Below are 12621 nucleotides of genomic sequence, written 5' to 3' on the forward strand. Positions count from 1 at the left end.
TTTTTGGGTGTCTCTTTAGAGCCACCGTACCATGTGTTGTTTACAAAACGAACTGTAGGCCATACGGGTCGAGGTTGTTGTTGCTTTTGTGCGGGTAGCAAGTACCGTGCAGTACCGGTCCACACACAAAGTCACAAGTGTGTCACCTCCAGGCATAATTTGCTATAAATTGTTTCGGAGTCATCAAACTGTAAGACTCAGTTTTTTTTAAGCCCGTATTTTAGCTCATCTTTATCTTGTCGTTATCTGTGTTGTCGTTCGTCAAGATAAAAACCAACAACACTGTGAACATGCGGATCAGTGACACTCACACTGTGAGTGCGAGTTACAGTATTTGGTTTTGTGTCGTCGTCCTTGCTTCCGTGTCTGTGACAGCAGGTACATGTAAAAACAACTTTACTGTTTGCCTATTTAACAGGGAATTATGTTGATACGAAATGACAACTCTTTCGTCTTCTTGAGTAATGAGAGGATTATAACTTGGCATTACAAATGGGCTCTCGATTTCATAATATCCTAAGTTGGGTTCCTATTCCTTTTGAATTCGTTCCTTTTCAACGTTCCAACTTTTAATTTGGAGTTTACCCTGGGCCTTAAAATGTTGAATGATTGGTGTAGCTTAAAAGGCAGTGGACACTATTGGTAATTACTCAAAATAATTATTAGCATAAAACCTTACTTGGTAACGAGTAATTGGGAGAGGTTGGTAGTTACTAGTATAAAACATTGTGAAACGGCGAGTAGTTTTCGAAAAAGAAGTAATTTTCCACGAATTTGATTTCGAGACCTCAAGTTTAAAATTTGAGGTCTCGAAATCAAGCATCTGAAAGCATACAACTGCGTGTGACAAGGGTGTTTTTTCTTTCATAGTTATCTCGCAACTCCGACGACCAATCAAGCTCAAATGTTCACAGGTTGGTTATTTTTTTGCATATATATATGTTGAGTGGATCAAGTCAGAAGACTGGTCTTTGACATTTACCAATAGTGTCCACTGGCTTTAATTAATTTAAAACAATAACAATGACCTGTAGACCTACTATTAATAATTAATTTAATTGTTCCCATATGCTGTTTTTAATTGAAAAAGAAACGGGAGGAACTTCACCTTTCATCATCACTTCATTTGTTTTTAATAGACAGTGAGGCAAAACATTGCCCACCTGTCACCCGATACCAGGCTGGCATCTGCATAAATGAGTGCACATCGGACAACGAATGCTTCTCTTCCAAGAAATGTTGTGGAAATGGCTGCGGAACGGTCTGCCAATATCCTGTGAAGTTTGAAGGTACCTAAAGTTCTTGACTTCTAAGATTGAAATTTTAATCTAATAAATCTATGGAAGCGTTAGTGTATGAACACAATAATTATCTTGTACGTGCATTGTACTAAAAAAAGTATCATGTACAAACATGTACATGATAGTAATTGTGTAAACAGATCAATCTTACACGATAACTATCACTCAGGATGGTAGATAGTACGTACACAATAAGTCGGGAGTTGTCATGTACATACATCAGATAGTTGTTTTAATGTACGTACATGATAGATAAATATCATGTACGTACACGACTACCCATCTGTTTATTTCATTATTTTGCAAAACGATATGTAGAAAAAAACTTGAGGTTGAGAGATCCTGACAGGATGTTACTGTTAGTAACATTGTGAAAATTGTCTCATGTGTTACCATGGTTCCATGGTGTTAGTCTAGCTGTTACTAACATAATTTCCCTAGTTTCAGTATTGACTCTATAAAAACGAATGACCATAAAAACTTACTTAATACATGCAGTAAGAAGCACTGCAGCTGTTGATGCAGTAAAGAACATTTTGAGAAACAATGTTTTTCAAAGGAATGAAGTCTTAGAGAGACATTTTCCTCAAGTAAAATAGACGTTGTACAAACTAACAACTTGTTTTTTGATTCTCCAGTACCCCATGCAGGTGTGTGTCCAGTGGTCAATGATACCATTGGGGCTTTATGTATTGACCCTTCTCCATGTGACGTTGATCAAGAGTGTCCAGAGTTTAAAAAGTGTTGCTCCAATGGTTGCAGCAAGCTCTGCACAACCCCAGAGAAGACTGATGGTAGGCTTTTAACATTGTTTTTTCCTATTTACAGGATCTCAACCTAGGACACGGTTAGTATTTCGGTACACAAAATACCAGTAATGATAATGATGAATATTTATTTTGTGCAATATCCACCTAAATAAGGTGCTAAAAGTGCATGAAAAAGAACGATAGTAGAAACAGACAAGGAAGAAGAAACAGTAAAGACGAAGGGAAGCGAAAGAAAAGATTTCTGAAGAGCTGTTTGAAACAAGTTAAACTTCAATCTGTCCTTCAATGTGTCCACGATGCCACTATCCCAAATATGTGAGGGTAAAAGGTCTGTAACTGACTCCAAACAATAAATATGATGGACAAATGAAGAGACGATCACACAGGAGTTTTGTGGATGTGAGACATGACGCCAGTGTAATTCATATGACCTCTGACTCATAATCAGCACGGCATACTGTATGCACTATGGACAAATCTAAATACGAAAGACTCCTGGGCCCAGTTTCATAGAGCCTGTATTAAGCACAAAAACCTGCTAAGCACAGCAAAATCTTGCTTAGCAAAAACAGGCTATCAGAATCACACTATTGCACTTTGTTAATTCAGATTTATTGATGACTGGATTTAAAATTATTTTCTTGGTTGATTTACTCCTGATGAGAGAGCTATTATCTGTTGAAACTAATCCCTACTTTTTACTCATCTTTTAGAAAATAAGGTCGGCCTTTGCAAGGGGGATGTACCAGTTGGTGTAGGTTCAGAGTGGAACCCAATGAGCAACTGCTCCTCATCGTGCTCTAGCGACAAACACTGCACCGGGGATGAGAAGTGTTGCTGGGTCGAAGAATGTGGGGGTTATGCCTGCTCAGAACCAGCACATGGTAAGGGGTCATTTCAGACCAGTCTTATGATTTGCCAAAAATTGTTTCCTTTTATGAAAGATGTGACTGAACATGTACAATACAGGCGTGTGAGACTTCCTCTTTTCAGCTGATTTCCACTTTTTTCTTCACTTTCTGTGTACAAAAGTATAGCAATGTTATCTTTTTCTCTTTTGTTCTTGCCGGTTTTCTCCTTCCTGTTCTTCTATAGATAGTTACTCACATGCTTCGGAATAACAAATTCACCCATAATCTGTTAGGGTTTCCATTTGTGTTGACGTTGGGACTATAAAAGTAAGTTAAAATGAATGATATTACATGAAGGTTAGCAAGCTTGTTGAGTTTTGAGTAAAATGGTCAAAGGAAACAGCTATTCAGAACCGCCACTTTGTCATGTGTTACTTTGGAGGAAAACAGTATAAAAAACGTTACTGCAGCTTTCACTTCAGCATCAGTTTGCTGGTTTATAAGTCTGCGACAGAATGCAAGATGTAAACATGAACGTTTACTTTCTCAAGAAGACGATCAGAGCATACTGAATCGAAACGACAAGTTGAAACCAACGGTTCATTTTTGAACCACCCCAACTCATTAGAGATAGTCAATACATGGTGTTACCGCAAACCTTTCCATAACATGAATGTTCTCTATTCACTCACAGTGTGCGAATACAATGGAGATGTCTACATGGATGAGGACATTTATGATGAAGATGGATGTAGCTACTGGTAAGTCTCCTCTTGACAGTATTCATAAATCTCACGGGGCTGAGCAAGTAATGTCTTTTAGACAGCCAGTCGAATTGGCGAATCTTTCCTCACATTCCAACCCTAGGACCTTTAGACACTGTGGATTGTGTTTTTCAGACCCTCTATGATAGCGTGTTTTTTTCCCTGGAATAATTGACTGGGGATTTCCAGCATAAGATGGTAAAAATAATATTTAGAAACTGTTTTTGTTGCAGCTTGATAGCATGTCTTCCAAGTCTGTCTTGGTCTTTGGGGGTAATTATGTGGTCTGGTGCCTTTGGGCTTCACCATGCAAACTTGCTGATGATTTTAGGAGGCCAGTGTTCACTGGAGCCTGGGGATAAGATTGTAAAACTGAGGCTCACCATTTATTTATTTTTTGCAGCTCTTGTTTTGACGGTCAGGTGATTTGTGCTCAGAAAACCCACTGTGGTAAGGCTTTACAACTTGTCTTGTCTAAGATCCTACTATATCAAAATTGCTAATCGCTTCAAGTGCTATTTTTTTAACTTTAAGAAACAAATTTCTCTGGAGGGTTGGTTTTGGTGAGACCTTTGTTAAAGAAAAATAACAAATGCTGTTATTCCTCTTAAATAATTATATGCTGTTTATTTGATTTTTGTCTCCCTAACAGGAAAGTTGTTTCGACTTTTACGTCGTGTAAAAGTTTTTGCTGAAATGTTTATAAGATGATCTTGAAAACAAGATATCTGCTACCTTTCCCAAGTGTAATGTATAACTCCCAAACCTTCAAGTTCTGATCATAACTTTTTATTTTCAACTCTACAGAATTGACACAACGTCGTAAATTGAAGATGGTAATCTTCAGCCTGATTGGAGTTGTAGTGCTTTGCATCGTCGTTGCCTTGGTTGTGTTTATTGTGGTAAGTAACAGTAGTAGTGTCAGAAACTTTTGTCTATTGCTGTTAAAATAAACAATAGATTCATTCAAATGAAAGCTGTGTGCTGCCATTACTGCTGGGTTGACAAAATTCCATAAGCCTTTTTGAGGTATGGCGGACGTGATACACGTGCGTCACACGCTGGACTGATGCCATGCTCACCATGTTGGTGGTCATTAGGTTTACGTGTAAACGCCGCGTCGCCTAAAATGCACACTTTACTGAATAACAATACGTTCTATTTCTATGGTCAATACGCACAAATTTACCACAACTTTACAGTGTTGAAGCATTGTGTCCGCCACACCTCAAAAAGGCTTATTAACTTCGTCTGGCATTCATTTTTGTACAAATCACAAGAATCATTGATAAATGACGTTGACGCAATGTTGAAAGCACCAGTATGACCAGTGTGATGCCAGCAGCAGATACAGCAAATTGTTTTGTACTCCATCCTTACATTCTGGTCACAAATTTGAACTCAGCCTCTCACTGTGTTTTTATTCTCTTTGTGTTAATGCAGTACCGTCTTATCAACAAAAACAATGTGACCCATCAAGACCAGAAAGCCACCATGCCTCAACAGAACCATGTAAGTTTGTAGCCTCGGGTGCCACTAAAACAAAACCCAGAAGGGGGGGAGGACTTGGTTATTGCAAAGAAACATTTCTTAATATTGACATCAACATTTCTCATTAGATTGTTCCCTATTAAGCCAATTCAGCGAACATAATCGTGATAAATGCTCGCAAACGAATACGGTTATTGAAACCAATTCGGTAAATATTCACTTGTCTAGATGTCAAGACCAGCAAAATATTGAGACCGGCATAGTTCCAGACCAGGACAGAGACAGGGCGGTAGGGGAGACCACAGGTCGGGAGACTGATCGAGACCTACTACACTGATAATCAGCTCTGGTTTACACACATGCCTGCATGATATTTGTAACAATGAAAACCCTGGTGTGTCTGCTGCCACCTTGTGTCTGTACAGTCTCCAGTTCAATGATGACATCACCACTTCTTGTTGTATCGCCAATGTTGAGGGCATTGAACACATTGTCATTCTTGTTTTTTTGTTTCTGCCTTACTCTTAGATGATGAATCAAGACAAGGCTGTAGAAGCTGGTGCCCTCCCACCTAAGGTATAGAGAACGAACCTAGAGAAAAACCTCGCCCCCCTCCCCAACCTTGCCCCACCCTTATGGCAGCAGATCAGTGGATCTTATTTTAAGGTGATTGTTAGGTGCCAGTTTTATGACAAACACAATGAAGCTGTAAAAATGGGAGTGCCGTCCCTTTCAATTTCATCATAATCTTACTATAAAATGATTGGATGATATATTTTGTGAGGTCTTTAACAGCTTTTTAACATTATTTCTGCTTTGTGTTGTAGATTTATTCCTTTGAATTCCATTCTTTTATATTTAAAAGCATGTAAATGTCAGTACCATGATTTTAAGGTGCACAACATTTTTTATTTTTTTTTTGGGGGGGGGCTTTGGTCTCGGTCTTTCATTGTATACTGTCAGTTTGGTTGGAGTGTCAAGGCTGAGCAATATTCATGCACTGGACTCACTCCAGGGTTTCTTTTATGTGGTCGATCTTGATCACCGATACCAGAAACCAATTTCATGTAGCTGCTTATAAAAGCAAAAAAGTAGCTTAGCATAAGACAGTTTTGTTTACCAGAATAAGCTTACCAGTAAAAGTACCTGGGGTCGATTTCACAAAGAGTTAGGACTCGTCTTATCTCGAGTTAGGACGAGTAATTCGTCCTAACTTAGGATTAATCTTAAGGTCTGCATGCTACAGTGCAGGGTTGGGACTCGTCCTAAGTCCTAAGATCAGTCTTAAGTTGGGAAGACTTGTGTGAAATTGACGGCAGGTCACACGTTCAGTATTTAACAGGATTCCTGGTATAGTTTTTCTAACCAAAACAAAATGTTCCGCAAATATTTCTGCTTCATTTTAATTTTTTGCTGGTTCATTCCGTTTTTAAGAGCATATTTTGAGTTGACAAAAATGTTTGTGTATTTTTTTTTCCCGTGTCTTGCTATATTCACCTTTTGAAAGGAACATTTTTTCAAGGACCTTTGAAACCACTAATGCATACCAAGTGTCCCAGTAATAAATGAAACATTGGTACAGGACATGTGAAACTTGACTTAAAAAAAAAGAATTGTCTGAAAATTCAAATTGCAGGGGGCTATAGCAAACGTTTGACTACTTTGCGTATTCTTTGCCAGTGTCTTGCTAGATTCAGCAAGGACCTTCATGAGTACCAAGTGTCACAGTGGTAAAGGAAAACACTGGTACAGGACATGTGAAACTTGATAAAAAATGGATTGTCTGTTCAAAATGGATTGTCGGGTTCAAATTGCAGGGTGCTATAGCAGGACACAGGATGTTGAGATATCACTTGGGTATCATCAGCAGGAAGCTTTCAAATAATCTGAACTGAAATGTAAACTTCCCTCAAAGACATGGTCATGTTGCAATCATGTCTTCATGTTGCACATGAAGACCTTGTAGACAAAGGGTTAAGGCCCGGTCCCACTGCAGCGATAACGAAAACGTTAACGACGCTAAGAGAACGCACCCTATTGGTTGAATGAGTGTGTGCGTATTCTGCGTGGAGCAATTCAACCAATAGAAGGCGTTCTCTTTGCATCGTGATTGTTATCGTTCATGTTATCGCTGCCGTGGGACCGGGCCTTAAGTCACGTTGAAAAGTTAGGATTTTGTCAAAAAATTATACACAAATATACAGGTCATACTTCTATAATTGAAAGTTATAATCTATGTTTATAATAGAAATTATAGTATTCCAAAAACCAATGTTGTTTTCTGAAGTGGTCTGCCTTTAACTCAAAGTGAAAAATGTGGATGATATTTTATACCAGTTGTTTATGTCTCTGAAATTTCAAAGTTTTAAAAATGTTTAAGGGGTATTCTATCATTCATGTTTTGATAATGTAAATCATACTCGCATAAAATGTATGCGAAGGGTATATATTTTTCTGTATTTGTAATTCTAACAATAAATTTTGACAATATCAGTTAAATATATTATATGAAGTATCCAGTGTGTGTTATTTAGCTCCACCTTCTGACAGCTTGGCTTAGATGTTTAGAATCTCATTTGCACTTTTGAACAAAGTCCATAATATAGATGCCATCCACATCCATGTAATATAACTACATTTGTGTGTACATGTAAATGACCTACATTTCATATACTGACAATCACCATAGGATTGTTAAACAATAGCCTATATTTTTGAGGATGTATTTTGAAAATAAATTTTTTGTCATCTTGCTGGATTGAGTCAAAAAATTAATTCACCTTTGAAAGTGAAAGTTCCGATGAGAGCCGACATTTCTTGGAAAATGTGACCCCCAACTGTGAAATCTTCGTTCGCAAGCAACATGTGGGGGTTTAAGTAACTTAACCAACTTTCCATTGCAATAAATTAAACAATTCATGAACATTGTACAGTCATGGACCACAAATATCTTGTGGTATTCCCCTTAAAGGGAAGCTATACAATAATACATACATTTGGTAATCTTAAAAATAATGGCAATAAAATATACTGGTTATGTTAGAAGCCTAGAGCAGCTTTCGATATAAAGCATTTTGAAAAACGTTTCACTTCAAACTGTTGTAATAAGCGTATTCGCATTTGCAGCTGCGCATGTCTGTTACTGCTGACAACGCAATTTGTTTATCTCTCGTGACCTTTTCAACAGGTATTGTCAAAAGGTCACGGGAGATAAACAAATTGCATTGTCAGCAGTAACGGACATGCGCAGCTGCAATTGTGAATGCGCTTATTAAAGTAAGGTTTTTTGTGTTTTTTTAAAGTTTTTATGCCTCAGAATTTGAACATGAATGAAGTTTTTCAGATCCAGTATTCCTATTAGGAGTTATTCTTCCTGTGCTGCGTGGACATATTCACACCAAATTTTCAACTTTTGTGAAATGAAATGTTTACATGTTAGTTTTTTTGTATACATCTACATTTAAATCGGACTAAAACAGTCAAACGATTCCAAAAACCAAAGGTGTACTTTGCCTTTGATGGGTTTTTTTAAATAAGAATTTTGCTGCAAAGAATTTTCTTGACAGGTTGGGGGGCCATACTGCGAGTGGTCTTTGGATCATTTCCAATGAGGAAGTGTAATGAAAGGCCTGTCAGGAAACAGAAACGTCGGTAGAAACTTAACGACCGGGCTCCATGGGGGGAAACACCAAGATATACATGTACGGAACATGGACATTAAACACTTAACTGCTATCATGAAATCTTTCCTGTGTCTGTTGACTATAAATAAATACAAAGATGTTAAGACACTTCACTACTTCTTTAGTTCCTAAGCGATTTTTTAAGGTGAAGTCAGAATAAAAATACAAACACCAGTCTGTTTTGGGAAACATTTCATTTGCTTGTTTTTTTGTGTATCATGTAATTTTCACTTTCATGACAACAGTATTACACAAACTATTAAAAAGCTTACAGAGAAATACAAAGATAACATTCTAACCATAGTTTTGGGTGGCTATTTAATAATAAATACAAAAATCCCAACAAGAAAAGCTCAATCAGTTTTAAAAGAGGTTATTATTATGACTATTATTTATGTTTGGATTCAGGATGTAAAAAAAAAAAAAAAGGTTATTCTTCCAGACACATGCTGCAAGTTGACCTTGAGTGAGCAAGCTAGCGCAGGGTTATCCGTCCAAAACAGCTAGATGGAAAACCACCTGGCAAGACACTTGAACTAAACATTTCTTGAAACAATAGCAGTTCGGATGGAAATCTTTGAAAAAGGGAAGGAAATCTTTGAAAAGAGGGAAAGAAAGGGACAACTTTTACTCACCCTTTTTTCAATGAAAGTAAAAAAAATTCTTCATGATTTCTGGTAGAGTGTACCATTCCTAATGACCACATGGCTGTTCCTGAACTATTGACGAGCAGGTTAAGAGGCATGTAATTAAAACTTTAAAAGGGCAAGGCCATTTTCATTTTTGCAAAGGGCATTTCAGTTGAGAGACTAGGGCAATAGAGGCAAGACCAGAGCAACAAAGGCCAAGAAGAGGGCAACGGTGGACAAGAAGAGGGAAACAGGGCAACATGGGCCAAGAAGAGGGAAACAGTGGCCAAGACCAGGGCAACTGAGGCGAAGACCAGGGCACACTTACCAGAGTCAACAGAGGCTAAAGGAGAGTCTAAGACCAGGGTAGCAGAGGAAAAGACATGAAAGACAAGGGCAACAAGGTCCACAGGACTAGAACAAAATAGGCTTGAGGCCAAGATCTGAGCAACAGAGGCCAAGACCAGAGCAACAGAGGTCAAGATTAGAGCGATAGGAGGTCAAGACTCGAGCAATAGAGGCCAAGACCAGAGCAACAAAGGTCAAGAAAAGAGCAATAGAGGTCAAGACTAGAGCAATAGAGGCCAAGACCAGAGCAACAAAGGTCAAGATTAGAGCGATAGGAGGTCAAGACTCGAGCAATAGAGGCCAAGATCAGAGCGACAAAGGTCAAGACCAAAGCAATAGAAGCCAAGACCAGAGCGACAGAGGTGAAGACCAGAGCAATAGAGGTCAAGACTAGAGCAATAGAGGTCAAGACTAGAGCAATAGAGGTCAAGACTAGAGCAATAGAGGTCAAGACTAGAGCAATAGAGGTCAAGACTAGAGCAATAGAGGTCAAGACTAGAGGAATAGAGGTCAAGACTAGAGCAATAGAGGCCAAGACAAGAGCAATAGGCCAAGAAAAGAGTAACAGGCCGCAGACTTAAGCAAAAGGGGGCCAATGGCCTTTGTGATGAATACCAGGCCTGGTATCAATCCTATGTACATGTAATAGGCCTACCAGGATACAGGTTGAACAAGAACCTAAACCAGGAAGTTTAAACAAGTATTACATGAACCTGTACGTGTGTGCAAAACAGTATCAATTGACAGATCATGGCCTTTGGACTGGGTGGGGCACTTCACTGTAGTGCCATATGCATCAAAAGAAAATCTCTGCATGGATGAGCCATCCATGGTTAATGTAGGCTCTAAACCGATGGATTGACAAGTACATCTTTTGACATTGGGCCCACATGGTCGACATATGAAAATGCCCAACCAGCATTATGCGTAGAAGGGTCTACTAATCTATTTCACCAAACACGTCCTGCATTATATCACAGAGGAAGATAAACATGAAATTTGTTTCTGTGGTGGAGAGGGTAGTTGGGGGGGGGGGGTGGGGTCATGTTATACTCTTCTTCCACATAACATACGCCAAGTACACACTTTGAAGATGGTTAGAGATAAACACATGTGTATTTGGTTGCAAGTGTGGAAAATCATTCTTTCACAGTTCCACAAGTATACGTGTAGACTCGCGAGACTTCTGCTCCCGCAACAACCGCCTCAATTTAGTCGGGAGCCCAGCAGTCTCCCAAGAAGAAGTGTAGTCATGTATCAGCCTTTAATGTGACAAACATTAAATGACTTGTCTGCAAGTCTTATTCATGTGGGGAGAGAGGAGGTCAGACCTTCCTCAGCATGAGCATAGCTCTCAGCATGAGTGGCTGCAACCTTCCCTGCCTCCATGCCTACAACAGCCCTTATGTCTATATATACATAAAGTGAATGACCCTGTGGAATGACTCTGTGATAAAAATTAAATTCCTAACCAGTATTATCCTATTACTGGATTAACATTGCAACCATTTTTTAATGGATTACCACTTCACGTTAAGACTTCGCATAGACCCGTGCTCAATGTACGCAAAAAAGGCCAAGTACAGGTAAAATATGTCTGTTAAATTCGCACCCTTGCTCATTATGCACAGTTCCTAACATACTTCTTCTCTACCTGCAAACATGCACAGTGTCAGGTCCCCAGAAGCACAAATTGATTTTTTGTATTAATTTTGTAAGTATTCAGCTGGGTTCATTGCTCGGTCTGTTGCACAATTTAAAGCTAGCTTTAAATTGAATGAAAGTAAAATGGAGGTCCATGTGCCAAGGAACACTCATGGATTTGGCCTTGGGAGCGGAGGGCTGATTAAATAGGATGATTTTAGTGTGAATGCATTTTGAAATTCTAAACTTTCATATCAGACCGAAAGACTTATCTGCTACAATTCACAGTTGTGACTGCTTAGGCGTTTATTGTGGTTACCTTTTTCCGTTTTCAAATCATACTACTACTACTACTACACGTATATACGCAGAGCTGCCTCACAATTAGGAGGTAATAAATCCGCTAAACTTTCATTAATACAAGTGATACACTTGCACTTTAATAAACCAGAGAACAATGTAAGTAGGCCTTTAACAGTTCCATGTTAGTCATTTCGGTCGTCAATGATACATGTAGTTTCAATCCAATTCTTTCCTCAAACATTGCTGACTTCAATACTAATGAATTTCTTTTATGTGATTTCCTACATTCTAAACAATGAAACCGACAAGGCGTTTGGTAAAACATGTAGAAATCATGGCCTCTTTTTCAAAAGAAAATACTATTAGTTTCACAAAATTGTAAAGAAACAAAAGTGACTCCTTCTACCTGACTATAACTCATAAACATTCTTTAGTAAATATAAACTGCCTACGCAATATTGGTGAGGGTACAAACATCAATTAAAAGTATGAAAACTTACTGATCATCAAGTTCATACTAGGACATTTCTGTGAAATACTATTTCAAAAACCTAAACAAAAGAAGAAAAGTGACAGCTGATTTTGGTAAGGGGGGGGGGGGGGGTTACATGCTGAAAGCACATCTTTTCACTAGTTTCTCCTAACACACACACGTTTATGTTTTGAAACCAATATATGTCATTCTGCCTTCCAAGAACAAGCTTGTTTTGACCTCTTCTTTGCACTTTAATATTGACCAACTTATGGCTCAGACTTAACACACTTGTGGCTCCAGATATTTGACCTGCTGTACTTGTGGCTGAAGGAATTTGACTCACTTGTGGCTCAGAATGTATG

General features: G+C 38.5%; 1 protein-coding gene across 1 annotated transcript; it reads left to right on the forward strand.

Moving 5' to 3' along the window:
* The first annotated feature begins 87 nt into the window (after positions 1-87).
* Positions 88-7683, forward strand: LOC139947837 (kielin/chordin-like protein). Its single transcript, XM_071945634.1, has 9 exons — positions 88-378; positions 1140-1289; positions 1940-2095; positions 2785-2955; positions 3617-3683; positions 4090-4136; positions 4494-4588; positions 5130-5198; positions 5706-7683. Exons 1-9 carry the CDS (start codon positions 291-293, stop codon positions 5757-5759), a joined length of 897 nt encoding a protein of 298 aa, XP_071801735.1. The 5' UTR covers positions 88-290; the 3' UTR covers positions 5760-7683.
* Positions 7684-12621: the final 4938 nt, after the last annotated feature.

The sequence above is a fragment of the Asterias amurensis genome, chromosome 1, assembly GCF_032118995.1.
Source record: "Asterias amurensis chromosome 1, ASM3211899v1".
NCBI lineage: Eukaryota > Metazoa > Echinodermata > Asteroidea > Forcipulatida > Asteriidae > Asterias > Asterias amurensis.